A 22,103-nucleotide genomic window follows, 5' to 3' on the forward strand; every position below is an offset into this window, starting at 1 on the left:
CCCAGGGTGGCTGGTACTCGGGCAGGGTCCCTGGGATTGATCAGTCATACCTTCCTAGACACGGGGTCTGTGCCTGTCTGTGCTGTCTGCACACTCCAGAGGGGCCCTTGCCAGGCCAGGTGGTTTCGCCCTGAGGGGCCCTTCCCGCCTCCCTCAGGAAGCCCTTGCAGTTGCTTTGACACCTTAGGAGAAATGGTACTGTAAGCCCCCACTGATCTCACTCCATTGCATTGAGTGGCAACACGCAGGTGCCTGAAATCCCCTCATTAACACTTCCTGCCCGTGAAGATTTCACTGTCCTTCCCCAACCGTCTGTTAGAATGCAAACCTCTGGGGGAGAGAGATGGCCAGACATTTTCTGACTATAGGGGATAGACTAAAGGGGGACCCCGGAGAGCCAGGGTGCATAAGGGCCAGATCAGAATTATGGGATGCAGTGTTTAGACTCCACCCCTTATTGCACAGTGAGGAAACTGAGGGCCAGAGAAGGCAGGGTACCTGCTTGACATCACACAGCCTGTCAGTGACCGAGCTGAGACTGGATCCCAGGCCTCCTGCCACCCAGGTACCCGCCATATGTCTGGTCCTCACCTGCTCTCTGGTCATGGTCTGTAGCTTATCTACCTGCCAGCCTGTCTTGGGCCATAGCTGACGCTCAGGGAGGTTGGAGCAGTTTGGCTGGAGCCTGGGCTATTATAGGGCGAACTGGTCCTACTGCTAAAACAGCTTCACACTTCTCTCTGGATCTCATTGTTTGGTTTGAATTTCAGCCTGACTCCCACTGGGAAGTGGAGATGGGAGAGGGAAGCTTGTCAGTGGGGAGCAGACGGGGACAGGCAGGGGTATCCTTAGGGAAAAGAGAGCTTTTCTGTGCCACTATCCGTATCTTGCCTATGGTACCCTTGTGCCTATCTCACTTAGTGACTCAGAACATCCCAAGACTTCCCTCTTCCACACGTGCGCTCCCTTGGAGTTTTCTCCTATAGTCTGTAACTTATTCTCTCTCTCTTCCTGGCGACTGACCCCTGTGTCTCCGGGCAGATTTTACTGGGACCTGACCATGCTGCTGCTGATGGTCGGAAACCTCATCATCATTCCTGTGGGCATCACCTTCTTCAAGGATGAGAACACCACACCCTGGATCGTCTTCAACGTGGTGTCGGACACATTCTTCCTCATCGACTTGGTCCTCAACTTCCGCACAGGGATCGTGGTGGAGGACAACACTGAGATCATCCTGGACCCACAGCGGATTAAGATGAAGTACCTCAAAAGCTGGTTCGTGGTAGATTTCATTTCCTCTATCCCTGTGGACTACATTTTCCTCATCGTAGAGACACGCATTGACTCTGAGGTCTACAAGACAGCCCGGGCCTTGCGTATCGTCCGCTTCACCAAGATCCTCAGCCTCCTGCGTCTCTTGCGTCTCTCCCGCCTCATTCGATACATTCACCAGTGGGAAGAGGTGAGTGGCCAGACCTAAACCTCTTGGGGGGAAGGGGTATTTTTCCCACAGGGTGGGTGAGGGGCCAGCAGGCAGTCTCAGATAGCTAGATTTGGGCTGGCAGATGGTAGCAGGCACATCTTTTCCAAGAGGACAAATGATAGTAATTTCTTGACTTCTTATCCTGGGCTAGATACTACAAAAATTACTTTGCAGGTGGTATCCCTTGTAAGTCTCTAACAACTGTAGCGGTACTCATTTTTTACATAAGGAAACCAAGAGGGAGAAAGGGATTTATATGAGGTCACAGAATCAGTAATTGGTGAACCTGGACTCGAGAGCTTGCACAGTTAATCACTGGGCTATACTGTAGGGAACGCAAACTCAGGAGCCTTGAGGGGCCAGGCAGGGAATGTGATGGGTGAAAAGGGCCAGTGGGAGGCAGTAAGGAATGTGGCAGAGTGGGGAAAACTGAAGAATACATCTTCCATCTGCCTCTACTCCACCATAGCCACTTGTTGCCAAGTAAGAATCGGCCCAGGGTTGCGAGATCTACAGATTGATCATGAGAAGCAGAAATCTGGGTTTCTGTGCCAATTTAGTTGGCAGTTATCTTAGGTGTGCTGGGGGTTCTTCTGGAGCAGACCCTGAGGTGAGGATTTGCGTGAAAGTGGCTTTATTCCCCAGCGAGGCTGAGGCAGGAGTATTTCCAGGAATTATCTGCTGAGGGACTGGGGAAGAGGGACAGGGAATGGAAGGAAGGAAGCCAAGCAAAGTGCCACGGGGAGCTCTGAGGACAATGTACCTCACACCTCGGGCAAAGAGTTGGAATTTTTCTATCCCCTTGCATGGCAGCCCATGGTTCAGGGCACTCCCCGCCTGCCCTCGGTGCTAACAGGCAAATCAGCTTCCAGCAGCCTGGGGCGGGTCTCTGATAAAGAGCCACAGGGGCTAGCGGCAGGGAGTGAGAAGCATCCAAGGAGCCTGCAGTTGTGTGCACGTGAACTGTAAAGAGATCGTAGGGGCTGTGGGCAGAGCACCGGCTCCAGAAATGAAATAAAAAATTGTGAAAGAACTGGGTGGGCCAAAGAACTGTTCTGAACAAACCTAGCTGAGCCACGGGCTGAATGCAGTCTGTGGGAGGAAGAGGGGAGGACTGTGGGCTGCAGTTCGGAAAAAGGCAGGTGACCATCTGACCATGCGAGTGCTTCTGTCTGAGTCTGCCACCACCCAACTATGCCTTGGGGCCACAGCGGCAGGCAGGCTGACCTGCAGGAGCCCGCGTGGGGGTAGTTGTGCTCTGTGAGGCTGCCCACCTTGGGGTCCAGAGTGGGCCGGAGCCTGGGGGAGCTTCATGCAGAGGTGGGTTTCTTGCCACGGCTCACTGCCAGTCTTCTGGTCCCCAGGATCCCTCTACTTGGTTGGTTGGACGGAAGTTCCTGTGCTCGGGTCATGAAGCCTCCACCCCACCCCAGTGGCAGCCTGGGCCCCCCCAGTAGCACACATGGCTGATGGTCGGGGTGCTGGCACATTGAGGTCAGGGGTATCACGAAGGCCTGTGCTGCAGAAGTGCCCACACCAGCCTGGCAGCATCACTCCGTGGTGGAAACTCTCTTTGCCTAGGAGAACTGGCGGTATTCCTGCTGACGGAAGAGGGGCCGTGACTTGCCCAAGATCACGCAGGCAGCCAGGCCTCTGGCGGGGCTGGAGCAGAGCCCAGTTAGCTCTCTGGACTCGCAGCAATGAGGGGCCCCTGCCTGGGGCAGTGGAAGTTCCGGGGGCTTGAGCTAGGATTATACATGTGAGACCCGAATTAAAATCCTGGCTCCACACTGCCTGGCTCCATGACCTTGGGGTCACCTTGCTTCCCTGAGCCTTAGTCTCTTATCCGCAGAGTGGGTTTCATCCTCACTCGATTGTTGTGAGACGATGTTTATAAGACACTTAGCAGGAAGCCTGGTGGATGGTTCAGGAAATGTCCCTCCCCGCCCATTTGTTTTCGTAACCCTCTATGTCTCTGTGGGTGGGTGGATGGGGGGTGTTACTGTTCTCAAATACTTTTTTTTTCCTTAAAGATTTATTTATTTATTTATTTGGGGGAGAGAGAGAGAGAGCATGAGCGGAGGGGCAGAGGAAGAGGGAAGGAGAATCTCCAGGAGCAGACCCCACCCTGAGCGCAGAGCCTGATGCCGGGATCAATCTAACGACCCTGAGATCACAACCTGAGCTGAAACCAAGAGTCGGACGCTTAACCGGCTACGCCACCCAGGAACCCCTCGAATATTTTTTACCCTTTATTTTGCTCGTTCCTCACACCTAGCCGGCGAGGTAAAGCAGGCGGGATTGATTCTTCCTGTTTGTCCTGAGGAACAGGGTCAGAAACTCCAGGTGCACTGGGGTAGGATGTTGGAACTGGGCCTCCTGACTCTGGGTTCCTGCATTCTTAGGTGGCCTGAAAGCAGGATGACTTTGATTCTGTTGTCTGTTCCTCTGTTAGGGACGCCTCCCAGCTGAGGTTGAGAAGACAGGCAGCCGAGCAGGTGGAGGGGTGGGGTGGGGTTTTCTGTGTGATGGGTTGGGTTTGAGCTACCTACAGGACATCCAGGCACAGAGAGTTGTTGGCCTGGGGATCTGAGCTCAGACCTGAGTGGGGAGAGGGTTAGGGTGAGGGTTGGGGGCAGGAAGGATGGAGGCAGATTTCCTGGAACTCCCTGACAGGCTTGTCTTTTGGTTTCTGTCCCAAGTAGAAATACCACAGTCTCTAGAGACCTCCGGGCGGACTTCTGGACCATGATGGCGCTCTCAGTCCCCAAGACCCCCTCCAGCCTTCCGTTTGTCTTGAACTTGCAGCTAGACTATCATTAAAAGCAGAAAAGTAGCCGCTCTTTCCCCTCTCTGGCACTGGTTCAAGTCTCCAGGCCCCAGCCCCCTGGGAACCATCCTTGCTGCTTCCTGACGCCTGGGCCCTGGAGGCCATACTATTTGGGGGAGAGCTGACAGAATTGCCCATGGCTGGGCAGAGTGAGTCCTGGAAGAGGAACTAAGTGCTTCTCTCACTTCCCTGCACCAGACATCTGGGAGCCCGGGTCAGGGCTTCGGTCCCAACTGCCTCTCTGGCCTGGCCACCCTCTAGGCTATCCAGAACTGCCCAGGCAGGCTCTTGCCCCGACCGTTCCCTGGGATAGACAGAGATCTCAGGAGGCCTCAGTCTGGGCTCTGAACTGGGTACTGAGTGTCCTGGGCAGGGAGGGAGATCCCAGGAGGCCAAATAGATGACTCCCCACCCCCTCTATACACACCCTTCTCCAGTCCACCAGCTGGGGAGGAAATTGCTTTAAGCTGGCTTCTGTGGGCACACCGCCCAGCCAAGGGCTTCCGCTGCACCTTTGGGATGGGATTGGGCTCCCCCAGCCGGCCCCAGGAACCCTGTCTCCACATCCTCTACAGCCTGCCCTGGCCCTGGACCTTCTCACCTCAGCTTGGCCTGGAGGCAATAGCAGGGACACCCAGAGGTCCCAGGTCTACATGAGACCTGGGAGAGGAGATAGTAGAGAAAACCCTGCTCTCTCTCCTCCTATAACTCCCTATGTGAGTCTCTTTCCTTTGGGGGCCTCAGTTTCCCCAAATATCAGGTGTGCCCTGACGTTCTAGGGGGTTGGGAACTGGTCCCCAGTCCAGGCTCCCCTGTCAAGGATGACATGAGCTGACCCTGAGGACACTGTTGTGGCCCTGGGTGGGGGCTAGAATGTCAGCCCCCCGTGAAGAGGAAACAGCTTGACCGAGGCCCCTGGCTTCAGCTGCCTCACCCAGCCCAGCCCAGCCCAGCCCAGCGCCCTGTCAGAGAGTCCTCAAGTGTTATTAGCAGCTCCTGGGAGTCAGGGGAGGTGGAGGGTCTCGGCAGGCAAAGGCCACCCTCTCAGAGGACGCCAGCCTCTGCCTCCAACCCGGGCGATCTAGGTCAATGTTCTCCTCCCCAGCCAAGCCTCTTCCCTCCCTCTGAGGTGTGAGCTTGTTACAGGCACGGAGGCTATTGTTAGAAACCATGGTCCATCCATCCCCCCCCCCAACCCCGGATGTTCCCCTGCAGGCCCAGCACCCCAGTGACCCGTCCCAGCATCCTCTTTCCCTCAGCGGACAGGAGCCGTGGGAGGAAGGCTGGAGGCAGGAGGCTGGGCCGCGGTCGAGCATCCTGATGAGTCTCCTTCCCCCACGGACCTTGATTTTTCTTTGATTTTTCTTTGTCTCTCTCGGAATCCAGGAGTGATCCTAGGGGTAGGGGCGGGTGCTCTCTACAGGCCCCAGGAAGGGACCCAGTATGACCCTCCATTTGGCTACCTCCAGGCAGTCTCCAGGACACACACGCACCAGCCATCCTCTCAGGCCTGGGATTGCTGACCCCAGTGTGGCCACTGGGTGCTGAGATGCAAGGAGAAGTTGTGCCTTTTCCCTGAGGAGAAAACGAGTCGCCCTGGGAGGGAATTCAACCCGGCCCCAAGATGAGGCCTTGGCAGAAACTCCAATTTCTCTCAGTCTCTAGGACTGAGAAACCAACTCTTTATTTGAAGGCTGGGGAAGAGAGGGAAGGAAAGGAACAAACATGCATTGAGTACCTACTGTATACCAGCTGTGGACATCATCTCTCCTGATCCCCAAGACAGCCCTGGGAGCTGGAAGTTATTGACCCATTACACAGATAAGGACCCATTACTCAGGGCAGAGAAGGCGCTTGGCCCAGGTGGAAGACATGTCGCTCTGTCTCCGCATTGTGGTGGGGACACTACGGTGCCTCCCCCGAGGGCCACATGGGGCACAGAGAGTGAGCCGTCCAGGCTGTCCGCCCAGCGAGCCTTGCAGGGCCTGGAAATGAAGGTACTCAACCCCCACAGTCAGAACCAACATCATAAAAGGGGGTTTTAATGAAGTATAAAGAGCAAGATAAATATTTGTGCAACGCAGCTGACTCGCGGGTGGCCTGCGGCCCCAGCCCACAGCGGGGACACACAAGGATTTAGCTGCCTCTCCCGGCAACGGCCAGCCTCACTCTCAGCAACCACACCTGGGTGCCGTTGTGTTGGGCCCGGGGTACCCTCCTCGCCTAAATGGGTGTCTCTGCCCCTGCCACCAACTCTTGGTAGGAAGTTCAGGTTTTGCCACGTTGAGCCTTTGAGAGCCAGCCGCAGTACCCCTCCCGAGCACCCAAAACTCCCACCCTCCCACCCCTCCCCACCTCCACCGGGCCCCCTTCCAGCAACCGCCTGCTTCGTTAGCCCAGCGCCCAGCTCCCCCCCACCACCCCGAAGCTCTGCAGGACACATGAGTCTGTACCTACCTCCAGGAAAAGACACCTTTTCCTTCCCACGCAGGCGGAGGTGGAGTTCCCGTTGGCCACACCTGGCCAGAGTGGGGGCTTTTCCAAATGCCGCCCGTACACTCGTGCTGGCCCTGACCTCCTCTTCCCCATCCCGGTCACTGTCACCTTGCCCTTTACCTCTGTCATGAAGCACTTCTCGGTTCCTGAGAGCGCACCACGTGCTCTGCCCCAGTCATTGCTGTGGTCATGATAAAGGCAAAACTGGGCAAGGACCCGATCCTGGAGGAAGATGAGCTACGAAGGAACCAGAAACATAGGTCATACCCAGAGAAAAGCAGGTATTGCATAAAAATATACCAATCCAGATAGCTCTGTCTCAAAGGCCCAGAGGGATTCATGCCCAGGGTGGATTCTGTGAGCTGCCCCCGCCCCCGGCGGGGGCACTTTCTCAAAGGGGTCCCAGGCTACCTGCAGCTCTGGTCCTCTAAGATACAGTGCATACTACAGATGCCGCATAGTACTCTCTCCCACAGACCCCGCAAGTACGGCCCCGCTTGGGCCATTGGAACAGAATACCACGTACCTGGGTGCTTCGACGAACATTTATTTCTCACAGTTCTGGAGGCTGGAAGGACAAATTGGGGTGCCAGCATGGTCACTTTCTGCCTGAGGCCCTCGTCCTCATTTGTGGATGACCACCTGCTTGCTGTGGCCTCACACAGCCGAGAGCTCCTCCTCCTCGTGTCTCTTCTTCTAAGGGCAGGGACCCCATTCATGGGGCTCCACCCCCCATGACCTCATCACCTCCTGAAGGCTCCAACTCCTAATGCCATCACAGTGGGGGTTCGGGCTTCAACATATGAATTTAGGAAACCAGTCTAGGAAACCAAGGAGCTTTGTAATAAAGACCCTACCCATGCTGTGTTCAGGGCCCAGAGGACTTTCTTAGCCAATTTAATTCTCCAGGAACCTCAAGAAATGGGGGACAGATATCTAGCTCGTCTTAGCTGATGGGAGGCTGAGATGTGGTGGGACGTGAGGGCAGGTGCCGGCCATCTCTGAGACTGGATGGTTCCCCGTCACTTGCCTTCCCCATGCTCTTGAGTCTGGGGAGCTGGTGGCATCCTTGTCATCTTGGACTCGAAAGGCTAGTGATTTGCCCAAGGTCATAGAGCTATTGCGTTCACCTAAGCAGTGAAGAGCCCAAAGTGAGATCTCCCCTCAGAGCCGCAGCTGGCGTGCTGGTGCTCAGCAGCCGCTGGGGATGGTGGGGAGAGGCTGAGGAGCTTCCCAGGCTCGGGGTCCAGGCCCCGCGGCAAGGCCAGCAGTGGACGGATGGCCAGAGTCACCGCTGCACACTCAGGCATGCCCTGGCTCCTAGACGCGTGCCCCAGACCCGTCCTGCCCTGGCCGGTGTCTCATGCCCCACGCCCCTGACTTCGACATTGACGCAGCAGCTCAGTGGGGAGCGGTGTGCTGACAGCCTGGGGCTGGGGAGTTCCGGCCGGGCCTGGGTCCCTTCGCCGTGTGAATTCAGCCACATCGCTCAGCCGCATTGGGTTTGAGTTGTTCCATCTGCAAAATAACTCCTGGAAACCATCATTCCCACACTGGGCCAGTCTGATAATCTGCTGGCAGCCCTCGGCTCAGACGTGCCTCTCCCATTGCCACCATGACGGTGGCCAGTCCCTTTCCTTCTCCAAGCCTTGGTATAAAATGGATTAATATTTTCAGCAAAGGGTTGTTGTGAGGTTAAATGAGATGATGGCTGTGGGCCCACATGCCCCCACTCAGATGTGCTGTTATTGTCCCTCTGACACCAGGGCCACGGGGGTGATGGACGGCCACCCTCCCTGAACCTTTCCAGGGTCCACTTCATCCTGAAAAGGCTCCATCGTCTTTTGGCTGGAACATCCAGAGTTGTGCTAAGGCGGGTGCAGGTGGGCATGACCCTGGACGTGACCGACAAGCAGTATTCATGTTTGGCTTTTCCAAACCTCGCCCCAAACTATGCCCACATTTCAGAAGGGGAAACTGAAGTCAATACTATCAAAATGACCTGCCCCCAGCCACCAAGCTCTACCCCCTCCTGCCCCCAGAGTCTCCTAGGCCGGGGCAAGACCAGAGTCCAGAGACCTCTCTCTGACTTCCTTCCAGCTCTCTGTCCCCTTACTGCCCCGTCAGTAGGGGATCCCCGTTGATACCAGACCAAGCAGCAGCTCTGGGGGGCGGGGCAGGGATGCTGGGATGTGCCCACCCTGGCCCTGCCCCACCAGGCTTCATTCAGCCTCTCCTAGGAGCCACAGGAGTGGAGGTGCACGCTGGCGCTGGGCTGCGGTTGCAGGCTCTGTGCTTTATTAAGCGATACGGGAGAGCATGACTACTAATACATATGAACGAATCATAAAGATTAATTATTAACAACAACCCATCAATGAATAATGGTTCACAATTTGTGGAATACTTCTATAGTACCGAGCGCTTTATATGTATAATTTAATACCCCTGACAGTCCACTCGGGTAAGAATTTTCATTGCCATTTTCCAGATGAGGAAACATAATCAGAGAGGTTTAGGGACTTGCTCAAGGTTGCACAGCTGGGAATTGGGTAGAAGTGGGTCTGGGATCAAGGTCTGTGTGATGGGGGAGCCTGTGTGTCCATGCTGCTTCCCCTTCAGTTCTGTGGCTGCCCTGAGCAGAACCCCTCTCCCCAACCCCCGACTCCCCCTGAAGCTGCGCAGCCACTGGTAGGTCCTCCGCCTAAAGCAGCAGGTCTGGGGAAACACAAGGCCCTGGTGTGATGACAGACTGTGGTCCCCTGAGGAGCCTCGTGCTGGCCAGCTCTTCTCCCTGTGGTCTTCAAGGCCTAGAGACAGCTTCTCTGCCCACTCTGGGGCTGCCGGAGGCTCCAGGGACCCTCCCTTCAGATATCCGGCCTGCAGGGCTGAACTTCCTGGGGGAGGCTCCCCCATCTGCCTGAATCCCAGGAGCCGTCCCCCTGGGTCCCCCAGCCTGCTTATTCCAGGCCACCTTTCTGCCACCTGCCACCCTTGACCCTGCACGCACCTGCACCCGCACCAGGCCGGCTGCTCCGCCAAGTCCGCGTGTGGCAGTGCCCGGCAGCAGCCGCAGGGGCTGGCAGAGCAGGGCCGTCCCCCTCCCGGCCGGCCTCCCATCTCAGCGTTTCTTTCCGTCTGCCTCCAGATCTTCCACATGACCTACGACCTGGCGAGCGCCGTGGTGCGCATAGTGAACCTCATTGGCATGATGCTTCTGCTCTGCCACTGGGACGGCTGCCTGCAGTTCCTGGTGCCCATGCTGCAGGACTTCCCCGACGACTGCTGGGTGTCCATCAACAACATGGTGGTGAGTGCCCGGCAAGAGGGGGGCGGGTGCTGCATGGGTGGGCAGAGTCGCTCCACAGCCTGGGACTCCCAAGCTCCAGCACGGGGGGTCCTGGGCTACCCCCTTGGTGCCCATGGGCACATGACTCCAGCTGATATAGGTCCGTCCCAGGGCCCTCAGCTGCGCCCTGCTCGCTCCCCAGCCTCCTTCTGGCCTCGCGCGCCGTCAGGAGCCCTGGTGTTTGGCCCTGACTTCACCCAAGGAGACGGAGACCTGGCCATTCTCAGACCGTATCAAGTGTGGCCAAGCTGGGCTGGGGGCTCCTGCCCTCCTCCCTCGGTTCCCCAGAGGCAGACCAACTCTAAAAGCTGAGCCCGAGGAAAGAGAAACCTGTGAGGAGGACTGCGGACAGCGCCTAGGCCGGGCTAGCCCCCTTCTGCTGAGCTAGCCCCCCCCCACCCCTTGCTGAGCAGGGCTGTCCTCTACCTGCTCCTTTCCCTGCCCCCAGCCCCCACCTCTCAGACACACACTGCTCTGCACAGGTGAGGACCACCTCCCTACCACCAGCCCTATGAGGGGGAGAGGGAGATGGAAAGGGGGCTGGGAAGCCATAACGCAGACCCCACCCCCCATCACCTCCCAAAGATAGAGTGGGCGCTGGGCCGGATGAGGACCCCCTAGACCCATGAACATTTCTCCGGGTCTGGTGAACCCTGCCTCCCTCCTTCTCCCGCCCAATCTATGTGGTTGGGTCTGCATGGTTGGGTCTGGCGGCAAATCCCCAGAGCCCCAGGGGAGGAGAAACCAGCTTTGAAAGAGGTGAAAGAGACCCTGAGGCATCTTTCAGCATCAAATAGGCCTTTACAAAACAGCCTTTTGATGAGCTAAGTGTAAATGAATCGGCCATATGGATTGAATTTCCCGGTCCCCAGAGGCTCAGCAGTAAGGCCAGAAGCCCTGACTGGAGGCAGCTGGGGGCCACCCCACGTTCCCAGGTGGGGATCCGAGGCCAGCACCCCAGGATCAGCCCCGCTGACCTCCCAACCTGGTCTGCCCCGAGAGCCACCAGACCCGCTCAGCTTTCTCTGGGACCATCTGAGTGACCTTGAACGTGGCTGGCAGCTCCTGCGCCTTTCTCCAGGTGCCAGGAACGGCCTGCTGACCGTGGAAGGGTCTGGGGCTCTGGGCACCGGTTCTGCGGGCCCGGCGCGTCGTTGCTTAACATGTCCCCTATATGAACAGGGAGACAGTGGGGAGGTGGCAGATGCTGGGGTTCACCTGGCAGCTTCCTCTTCAGGGACAGTTTCCTCTGTGTGAGGGTGACAGGCCCACACACGCACTAAATTCAGGAGATGGCCCTTCTGCGCCCAGCGTTCCCACACAGAGACTTCCTTGAGACACTGACTGGCTTTGGAGACAAAAATAGCCAGGAGCCTCACTCACTCCCTTCCTCCCTCCTCCTGCCCCCAAGCAGTGTCTGTTCCAGACAGCCCAGTTCCTGGTGGGGGTGGACTAGGGGGCCCTCAGCCCTGGACCCATTCCGGCAGGGCTCACCCAGGAGGCGAGTTAGCTCTGCAACGCTTAGACTTTGCTCACCCAAAATGAGGACAGTGTTTTTGGCTCGGTCTGCTGGAGCCTGTCCCCCCCAGGGGAAGCATATCTGGTTTTATAATTGAGGTCAGTGGGGAAATGGGCTTCACTTGGCAGTAGTTTGCAGGGGTGGGGGGGTGGGTAGAGCTATTTCAGCAAGTGGAGGAGAGCAGGGTGGCTCAGCCTGGAGACTTTGGCTGCTTAGGGGGGCTCTAGGCAGCCCTATGGGGACTGAGAAGTCAGAGGGGGTGAGGTTGGCTCCCCTCCTTTTGCTGGGGACTGATCCCTGACCCCCCAGAGCAAGAGAAAGGCCCAAGTCAGGGATTCACTGTCACTGCAGGTCACCAGCGTGGGCCTCCTGCCCCTCACCCGAGGCCTTCAGCCAGCAGCAAGGTTGGGCTTGCTGGGCTCAGCCACTGAGAAAAGTTAGGCTGAGGGGTGGGAGGTGGCAGGGGCCTTTCTAGCTGCTAGTGAGAGTGGCGGCCATTCACAGCATCCCCTCTAACCTGTCCGCAGAATAACTCCTGGGGAAAGCAGTATTCGTACGCACTCTTCAAGGCCATGAGCCATATGCTGTGCATCGGGTACGGACGGCAGGCGCCCGTGGGCATGTCGGACGTCTGGCTCACCATGCTCAGCATGATTGTGGGTGCCACCTGCTATGCCATGTTCATCGGCCACGCCACGGCCCTCATCCAGTCCCTGGACTCCTCCCGGCGCCAGTACCAGGAAAAGGTAGGGCGGAAAGCTGGGGTCCCTCTTGGGTTGGCTCGGGAGAACCTGACCCGCGGTCCCCAGGGAGCACTGGCTGGCAGCCGGGGTGGGTCCCCACCAGACCCCTGACGTGTTCTGCCTTCTACATCCTCTGGCTCAGCTGCTTGCCTCTTTCTCGTGGGCAAGTTCCTGAAACAAACAAAACCGCACGTTGTTTATGATTGCTGAATCCGTGGCTCAGCCCGTGGAATTGAAGTTCGCCAGTGCCCTCTGCATTACTAAAGCCAGTGGTTCCCTTTGGGTCCCCCCCAACCCGCCGGGCATCTCAGTGGTATTTGACAGTTATCGCTCCCTTCTTGGCTTGGCACTTGATTTCTGTAACTGCACACTCTCGGCTTTCCATCCTCCCCCTCTGGCTGGTCCTTCTAGCTCTCCCTGTGCAGTGGGGCCCAAGTGATATACTCAGCTGTCCATGGAGTGTGGGCATGTTACTTCCCACCTCTGTGGCCCATTTGCTTATCTGTAAGATGGAGACAGCAAGGAGAAGGGGTCATATCATGGGGTTTATGAAGAGGGAGTGCTGTGTGCCAACCGCTAAGACTGTGTGAGCATGGAGGAGGCTATTCAATATTTATTGGCTAAATGGGCTCCATCTGGCACCTTCCACTCCATACTCTGCTTGGCAGATAGATCAGGCACCTAAAAAATGTAAAGTTGATCATATCATCCTGCTTAAAACTCGTCAGAGTCTTCTTGTTACTTGTAGATGCAGAGGAACTCTGCAGTGGGGTTCCTCAGCCTGGCATTTAAGGGGCATAATCTGGCCCCTGCCCTTCTCATGCCCAGATCATGCCATGGGCCCTGCAGCCCTCTATTCCAGCCTCGCCAAGGCCTGCTCCTTGCATGTGCCCTCCTGCCACAGGGCCTTGGCACGGACATTAGCCTGGTACGCTCCTCGCTCCTTTTCACCTGACCACTTCTCCACCTCTCAGCCTGCACTTCACCTTGGTGAGCTTTCTGTGACCCCGTCAGCCCCACCCATCATGTGAACCCCTGGTGCCCTCTAATTCCCCTTCACCACACTTGGGACTCCTGCCATATTTGATTCCTCTGTGCAGTCTGTTGTTCAGTGTCCATGTCTTGCCTGTCCAGGTGGTGGCTCCGTGAGGGCAGGACCCAGGTCTGTCCCTCCCCATTGAATTCCCAGGGTCGTGTCCGGCACTTAGCAGGGCTTAGTGTGTATTGATTAACTGGCTGCCTGCCTGCTCCATGTGCTATCCCTTGCTGGGGTGACCGAGACATGGAGGCCCAGGTCCCATGCTGCCAGAAGGAAAGTTCAGGAGTCTGCAGAGCCAGCCCAGGGTGGGAGGGGCAGTTTGGGGAGGCAGAGAAAGAAGGTAGAAGAGAATTCTAGGCTAGTCACCATGATGAGCATGATGGGTGGGAAAGAAATCAGCCTGATTAGAACAAAGGGCTCTGGGTTAGGAGTGAGGGGGCTGGAAAGGGGAAGGAGAGGAGGAGTCAGGTTATAAAGGCCAGGGTTTAGTCCAGGGCCAGGGGAGGGATCATTGTGGGCCTGCATCAGGGCCCAGCCTGTGACCAGGTCAGGACTCCGTGTGATACCAGGATCACGGCTCGGTGTGGGACCAGGATGGGGGCTCAGTCGGGACTCCAGTCAGGGATAGCTTAGAAAAAGCACCAAGGTTCATTCGAGGGCAGAGTCAAGCTGCTTGTGACTTTCCATTTGAGAGTTGTCTTTATTTGGTTCTTTAGCTAATGGCTCTCCAATATGATTCACTCATAAATCTCTCTGAAATGTATTACCTCCCTTTGGTCCCCACTTCTAGCTCTCGCCTAGATCACTTTAGCCAGCTTCCAACTCCCGCCCCGTCTCCAGACCCTGCCTCCCCACCACTATGGATGTTCCAGGCATGGGGAACTCTCTAAAATACAGCTTTAGCTGTTCTGCCCCTGTTCCCATAGCCAGCAGGGAAGTCCCCGTCTCCTGGGGCTGGGCACAACCTCGAGCAGGCAGAGCCAGCTTGGCTGGAAGAATGCATGGAAACTTCATCTCCCAGGCCTCGGTTGCCTGCTGGCATCTGTCTGCAGCCATACTGTGTCCCCGCCTCTTGGGAGCACCAATGTGTGAAAACAGGCTCCCCTCTTCTGCTTGTTTCTGGGGTATAGGAATTTCCCTTCCATCTCAGTGTGGGAAAACTCTGCTCTTGCCTATGCTGTTTCTGCCTAACATGCCCCTGTGGACCCCCACTCTGCACCCGCAGTCCCAGGATGCTGGAGCAGACCCCACAAATTCACCCCAGGTAGATGGGAGCATTTCGTATTTGCTTGAGCCCTGGGCATTTCAGGTCTCAAATCTCTTATCCCCAACCTCTGCTTAAGGATCTTGTTCTACCCTGGCCATCCCCGTGGGCTAGAGTCACTCTTTCACAAAATGACTTGGAGCCAGCCAGGGGCCGTGTTTGGATACACAGCGTATGACCGGTCAGGCATCCTGACTTCAGCCTCTGGGTCCCACTAACCCACTGTGGCCCAACCCTGCTGCCCAGCCAGTGTGATCACTGGTAGCAGAGCTCCTCCAGGACCCGTGAGCCTTCTCTGGTCCACAGTGTGACAGGGGCAGAGGAAACTTGATGGACTCTGGTCGGTTGGCCTGGAATGGGGCTTTGTATAGCCCCTGTTGTCCCCAGCCACCTCCAGAGCCCTGGGCGCGCTGATGGAGACCCTCCCCTGCCCCAGGCAGCTGGGAGTCTGGACCATGGTTTGGGGCACACCCTCACCGAGGATCTCAGCAACAAGGAGCCAGGCTGGGCCAAGGAGGCCCACAGGGTCCGTGCCAGCTCTGGTCAGCAGCAGGGCTGAGGCCCTCAGGAGGTGACGCCCTCTCCCTCTCTCCCTCTCCCTGGACTCAGTACAAGCAGGTGGAGCAGTACATGTCCTTCCATAAGCTCCCACCCGACACGCGGCAGCGCATCCACGACTACTATGAGCATCGCTACCAGGGCAAGATGTTCGATGAGGAGAGCATCCTGGGCGAGCTGAGTGAGCCGTTGAGGGAGGTATGCGGTGGGGGGGGGGGGGTGCGGGGGCTGGCGGCCAGGAGGGGAGCTTCCCTCCTGCAGGGCGGCTCCCTTATCTTCTCCACCCTGTCTGGGGATTAGGAGATCATCAACTTCAACTGCCGGAAGCTGGTGGCCTCCATGCCGCTGTTCGCCAATGCAGACCCCAACTTCGTGACCTCCATGCTGACCAAGCTGCGCTTCGAGGTCTTCCAGCCTGGGGACTACATCATCCGCGAGGGCACCATCGGCAAGAAGATGTACTTCATCCAGCATGGCGTGGTCAGTGTGCTCACCAAGGGCAACAAGGAGACCAAGCTGGCAGATGGCTCCTACTTTGGAGGTGAGGTGGCCCGCGGAGCCCTAGGGGGACAGGGGAATGGGCTGGAGAGATACTGAGGGCGATGTTTGGTGTTCTTTTGGCCCCTGCCTGGAGTTGGGGGTCTGTGGCCCTGTGTGTGTGTGGGGGGGGAGCTGGGGCCCAGGAAGAGCCTGGCACCCACTTGGGGGCATCTAGTGTGGTCACCCCTGGGGATGGGGCCTTGTGACCATCAGGCTTCCCTACCAGACGGTGGGAACCCAGGTCAGGGGCGAGCAGGGGGCCCCTTCAAGTACCCCTTCCCTACTCCCGCTGTCCTGGCAGAGATCTGCTTGCTGACTCGGGGTCGGCGCACGGCCAGCGTGAGGGCGGACACCTACTGCCGCCTCTACTCACTGAGCGTGGACAACTTCAATGAGGTGCTGGAGGAGTACCCCATGATGCGGCGGGCCTTCGAGACGGTGGCGCTGGACCGCCTGGACCGCATCGGTGAGGGGACCCGGCGGGCGGCGGCTGGGAGGGGAACCCCCTCGCCCACCCCCTGGCCTCCCGCTCTGGCCTGAGCCCCTGCTCTCCTTCCGTGGCCCAGGCAAGAAGAACTCCATCCTTCTCCACAAAGTCCAGCACGACCTCAACTCAGGCGTCTTCAACTACCAGGAGAACGAGATCATCCAGCAGATCGTGCAGCATGACCGCGAGATGGCTCACTGCGCTCACCGCGTCCAGGCCGCCGCCTCGGCCACCCCGACCCCCACACCGGTCATCTGGACGCCGCTCATCCAGGCGCCGCTGCAGGCCGCCGCGGCCACCACCTCGGTGGCCATCGCGCTCACCCACCACCCCCGCCTGCCCGCCGCCATCTTCCGCCCCCCTCCCGGCCCCGGGCTAGGCGGCCTCGGCGCGGGGCAGACGCCCCGGCACCTGAAGCGGCTGCAGTCCCTGATCCCGTCGGCGCTGGGCTCCGCCTCGCCCGCCAGCAGCCCGTCGCAGGTGGACACGCCGTCTTCCTCCTCCTTCCACATCCAGCAGCTGGCCGGCTTCTCCGCGCCCGCGGGCCTGAGCCCGCTCCTGCCCTCGTCCGGCTCCTCCCCGCCCCCCGGGCTCGGCGGCTCCTCCCCGGCTCCCACGCCCTCGGCCTCCGCAGCCGCCACCGCGGCCACCGGCTTCGGCCACTTCCACAAGGCGCTGGGCGGCTCCCTGTCCTCGTCCGACTCTCCGCTGCTCACGCCGCTGCAGCCCGGCGCCCGCTCGCCGCAGGCCAACCAGCCGCCGCCCCCGCTGCCGGGGGCCCGGGGGGGCCTGGGACTCCTGGAGCACTTCCTGCCGCCCCCGCCCTCCTCGCGGTCCCCGTCGGCCAGCCCCGGGCAGCTGGGCCAGCCGCCTGGGGAGCTGTCCCCCGGCCTGGCCGCCGGCCCGCCAAGTACGCCAGAGACGCCCCCGCGGCAACCCGAGCGGCCGTCCTTCGTGGCGGGGGCCTCCGGGGGGGCTTCTCCCGTAGCCTTTCCCCCCCGCGGAGGTCTCAGCCCCCCAGGCCACAGCCCCGGCCCCCCAAGAACTTTCCCAAGTGCCCCCCCTCGGGCCTCCGGCTCCCACGGTTCCTTGCTCCTGCCGCCCGCCTCCAGCCCCCCAGCTCCCCAGGTACCCCAGCGCCGCGGCACGCCACCCCTCACCCCGGGCCGCCTCACCCAGGACCTCAAGCTCATCTCAGCCTCCCAGCCGGCCCTGCCCCAGGACGGGGCGCAGACTCTCCGCAGAGCCTCTCCGCACTCCTCGGGGGAGTCCGTGGCGGCCTTCCCGCTCGTCCCCAGGGCCGGTGGCGCTAGCGGGGGCAGCGGGGGCCTCGTTCCCCCGGGGAGGCCCTATGGTGCCGTCCCCGGCCAGCATGTCACTCTGCCTCGGAAGACATCCTCAGGTTCTTTGCCACCCCCCCTTTCTTTGTTTGGGGCAAGAGCCGCCTCTTCTGGGGGGCCCCCTCTGACTGCTGCCCCCCAGAGGGAACCTGGGGCCAGGTCTGAGCCAGTGCGCTCCAAACTGCCGTCCAATCTATGAGCGGGGCCCCTCCTTCCTTCTTCTCTCTTTTTTTCTCCCTTTCTTCCTTCAGGTTTAACTGTGATTAGGAGATATACCAATAACAATAATAATTATCATTTAAAAAAAACCCACACCAGAAAAACAAAAGACAGCAGAAAATAACCAGGTATTCTTAGAGCTATAGATTTTTGGTCACTTGCTTTTATAGACTATTTTAATACTCAGCACTAGAGGGAGGGAGGGAGGGAGGGAGGGGGGAAGCAGGCAGGGCCCAAAGGCAAAAGCCAGAAGAAGGCAGGTGGGGGTTTCTGGGGCTTGACGGCGGCAGGGGTGACCCACCTTTGGGGTTTCTTAGAGCAGATCTGTTATTATATCCGTTTTAGGGCAACAGTCACCACCAGCCCCGTAGCTGTGAACTTGGAGCCCCATTCTGCGGGGGGGGGGGGGCATCTTTTTCCCCCACAGGAAGGGGTTGCCCCTGGATATGTTCCTGGGGAGCCTCAGTCACCTGAGTCTTTGAGACAAAATGGGGCCAGGGCCCTGAGAGTCTTGCATTTTTTTTCTACTGCAAACTTAGCAAGATATGTATATGAACATGAACATGTATATGTATATGTATGTAAGATGTGTATATGTATAGCTATGTAGCGCTCTGCAGAGCCATGTAGATAGCCACTCACATGTGTGCACATTGTAACCCCATGTTGCCAGGACACCCAGGTCACCTTACATCCAGCAACCTGCCCTGGCCCTCAGGCTGGGCACTACAGGGTCTGGGGAAGTGTTCTTTCCAGTCCTCAGGGAAGAGGATCCCAAGACCTCTCAGCAGGCTCCCTTCCTCACCATCTCTGGTCTCAAGTCCAGTCCTAGCCCAACGTCTTACCACCTGGAAGCAGAAGACCCCCCTCCTTCCCTGTGGGGCTCAAGCACATCCTATCACCTCCGTGGCCCTCTGTTTTCCCATCTGTATGGTGGGAGGTGAGGGGAACTTCTATTTATTGAGTCTGCTCTGTGCCAAGCACTGGTTTAGCACTTTACACACATTAACTCCTTCAATTTCACAAAGACCATGAGGTGGGTACTTTGATTCCCCCCATTTCACAGGTGAGGAAACTTGAGTTTGAGGCCATTTTTCCAAAATCGAGTAACTAGGAGTGGCAGAGCCAGGAGTGATTGGAGATTTAAATCCATGACTGCCTGAGGCCAAATCCTATGTCCCTTCCAGAAGCAACTGTTGAGAGGGATTGAGTGAGTCCCCAGGCGTGGTGGTGTGGGAAGAGACCAGATTTTGGAAGTAATCAGACCTGAGTTCAAATCCCAGTCCTGCCAGTTCTTAGCTGTATGACCTTGGCCTAGCTATCAGACCTGAGTCTGTTCCCTCGCTTGTAAAATGGGAATGATTATGGTACCACTTCACAAGAACCTATGAGGACCAGACGAGAAAAGTAGCAGATGTGAAATGCCCAGCCTCGTGCCTGGCACACACCATAGTAGGTGCTCAATAAATCACATCTCTTCTGTTCCCTCCTCATGTGCCCAGCCCACCGCTCCAACAAGCTATGGTGAGAGCCCAGAGAACCCTGGCTGAGGGCTCCAGGACCTTATGATCTCAGGACACAGGAGGTGGCTGGGCCTCCTGGAGGGCCTCCTGTGGCCAGCCGCGGGCTTGAGCCAGACCTTGAGAGGTGGGAAGAGTTAGGAGGAAGGAAGGAAGGAAAGGTAAGAGAAAGGGGGAAGCAAGAAAGGGGAGTGGGATGGGATGGAGGACACAGTGGGGATGGGGCCAAGGTGGATGTGCAGATGCAGAGAGGGTTTTGGGTGGAGATCCAGAGGTGTTGGAGGGCAGCCGGAGGGGACTGGCCTTGATTCTGAAGGCACCTGGGAGCCAGAAGCAGGTTCAGAATGGGGGCCAATGTGAAAGCAGCTCAGATGCCTCCTGAGGGACACTCCTCTTCTCCAACCAGACCCTGCCAGGTCCAAGGTGAGTGGTCTGCCTCCACCTGCCTATCAGGCTGGAGCAGGTTTGGCTGCGAAGACCTGCACAGTGGGGAGGGCTAGTCCCGCCATGTCCATCCAGAACCCCTCTCCATGCTCCAGCCAGAATGAGGTCAAGGTCAGATTTGGTCCTGAGTTGTCCTGGGATGTAGGGCAGGCCAATATCTCCATGGGTGGGCCACAAGAGAGGAGGCAGTCATCCAGGACAGAAGGTAGTGAGAGATCCTGGGAACTTGGGGAGAGACTAAGCACCCAGCTGTGGTCTCTGTTGGGCAGGAGAATGCCCCTTAAGAATGCCCCTTGGGCCCAGGGAGTTTTCAGAGATGGAAGGATTTAAGTGGCAGCCTCCACCTGAGTCTGCCCCCCACCCCACTAAGGAAGGCCATAGGACTTGATCCAAAGCCAGTCTAGCCCTGGAGGGGCTGGGGGAAGGGAGAGGAGCAGGGGTGGAGAGTGCAGGGGCATGAGGCGTGAGGACCATCCCCCTTGCCTTTAGGGCCTGGCCTCACCACCCTCTTCTCTGCACACACACACATTTTATAAAAGCTCTGACCCAACCCAACCCCTCCTCAGAGACTGGGGAAACCAGGTCCAATGAGTGGGCTGACCCATCTCCAAACTCCCACAAGCAATTTTCAAATCTACCACTTTTAAAACAGAAAACGGTAAATGCACCGTGTTGTATATTTTATTTAAATAAAAAAATGCCAGCAGATGCTGTCTTTTTCAGGGGTCAGGGATTGGGACAAGAGAGTAAGGTCAGTAGGGTAGGCTGGAGGGCTCAAGAGCCAGGCTGTGGTGAGTGGGGAGGGCACAGCCCGTAGAGTACATGTGGGCACTTGAGGGGCACAAACCTGTGACCCCAAGAGCAGGGGAGCAAAGATGTGAGGGAGTGTGAGAGGGCTGGCTGTGGGTGCAGGTGTGCTTTGTTTATGGGCTAGTGAGTCATTAAGGAGGAGTGTGAGTGAGTGTGTGTGTCCTTTGTAAGCTGGTGGACATGTGAGACCCTGACTCAGACCCTGCCCCCACCAGCTGCCAGGAATGGGACTCCTTGGTGCTCCCTGAAGGGGAAGGAGGACAGTCATTATGCATGTGGACTCCAGTGGGATACTGAAGTGGGAAATGCCACCTGAGCCTGATCAGATGGGCCCTCAGAGGGTGGCTGGGGGACCAAAGGTGATGGCTGGGTTAGGGCGTCATGGCCAGGATGGAGGGTTTCGGAGTGGCCAAGAATGGGGCACAGCTGCTGGGCCCCTGTGCAGGTTGGGGAATCTGAGGGCACACTGGGGATGGGCGGCTTTGCTATTGGGAGGTGGGGCACCCACTCCCTGCTGACAGGCAGGGTCTCTGGGTTTGGCCTCCAGACCCTCTGTGAAGCCTTCAGGTAGTTGCCCTTACCCCCTCCGCCACCTCTCTGGGCTGTGGAGGCTGCCCACCAGTCCTGCGCCTTGCTGGATAAGGGAGAGGCAGCCATCTGTGTCTGGAACGGCGAAGTCCCCAGGGCTCCCGGCTCGGAGCAGGGACTGCCTGCCATGTGGCCGCCTGCAGGAGGAGGGGAAGTCCTCAGAAAAGGGCAGGGAACCCGGTCCCCATCACTGATTGCCAAGTGGATGTTGTTTCCATGGGAACCGGCCTCGGAGTCCCGTTGCTAAGAAGGTAGCTCCACAGGCCCAGTGTCCCCATGACAACTGCCCCCTGCGGCCCAGGCAGCGTGGTTCCTCAGGGACTGGTGGTGGGGAGGGCAGAGGTGGCCCGTGGGGCTGGCCTTTGAGGCTACGGGGAAGCCTTTTCCAACAGTGATGGAGTCCAGCCAAACCTTGAGGGCAGAGGTGCACTTGGATGGTCCAATGATAGTCACCCACACCCACCACCCCTACCTACCCAGGACAAATCCCCCAGGTACCTGCACTGGGCCTTTCTCCTCCACTGTGGGATGTGGGGGGCAGGTGGGCAGGCGACACCAGGCACTATCTTCTCTATTCCCTGATTCTAAAAGGACACTTAGTAAATACCCACCTCGTGCCAGTTACTGGGTGCTTCCCCCTTCTCTCCCTCTACCCATACCACCCTGACGAGTCAGAATTCACCTCAGTTACAGTGAGCCAAAGGGCAGGAGGCTCAGCAGGGCAAGGAACTTGCCCCCAACCACGCAGCTAGAATGTGAAGGGATCAGGATGCACACCGGGTCCTGGGGACTCCACACCTGTTCCTTTCCACCGGTGCCACACTAAGGGGCTAAAAGGAGCAGTCTGTCTGGGTGCAAGCAAGAAAGCTTG

At 58.1% G+C, this 22,103-nt stretch overlaps 1 protein-coding gene across 1 annotated transcript in view; it reads left to right on the top strand.

The window, feature by feature from the left end:
- The window catches only part of HCN4 (hyperpolarization activated cyclic nucleotide gated potassium channel 4), a gene marked incomplete at both ends in the record, with an annotated part of 41,101 nt that extends 23,251 nt beyond the window's left edge, over positions 1–17,850 (top strand). The window contains 7 exons of the mRNA XM_080807569.1: positions 1,042–1,465; positions 9,961–10,122; positions 12,208–12,426; positions 15,336–15,482; positions 15,585–15,825; positions 16,126–16,290; positions 16,391–17,850. Of these exons, the coding sequence (XP_080663695.1) occupies positions 1,042–1,465; positions 9,961–10,122; positions 12,208–12,426; positions 15,336–15,482; positions 15,585–15,825; positions 16,126–16,290; positions 16,391–17,850 (2,818 nt within the window). The remainder of the gene's footprint in view (positions 1–1,041; positions 1,466–9,960; positions 10,123–12,207; positions 12,427–15,335; positions 15,483–15,584; positions 15,826–16,125; positions 16,291–16,390) is intronic.
- Positions 17,851–22,103: the final 4,253 nt, after the last annotated feature.

The sequence above is a fragment of the Martes martes genome (assembly GCF_963455335.1).
Source record: "Martes martes genome assembly, chromosome: 7".
In the NCBI taxonomy this organism is placed as follows: domain Eukaryota; kingdom Metazoa; phylum Chordata; class Mammalia; order Carnivora; family Mustelidae; genus Martes; species Martes martes.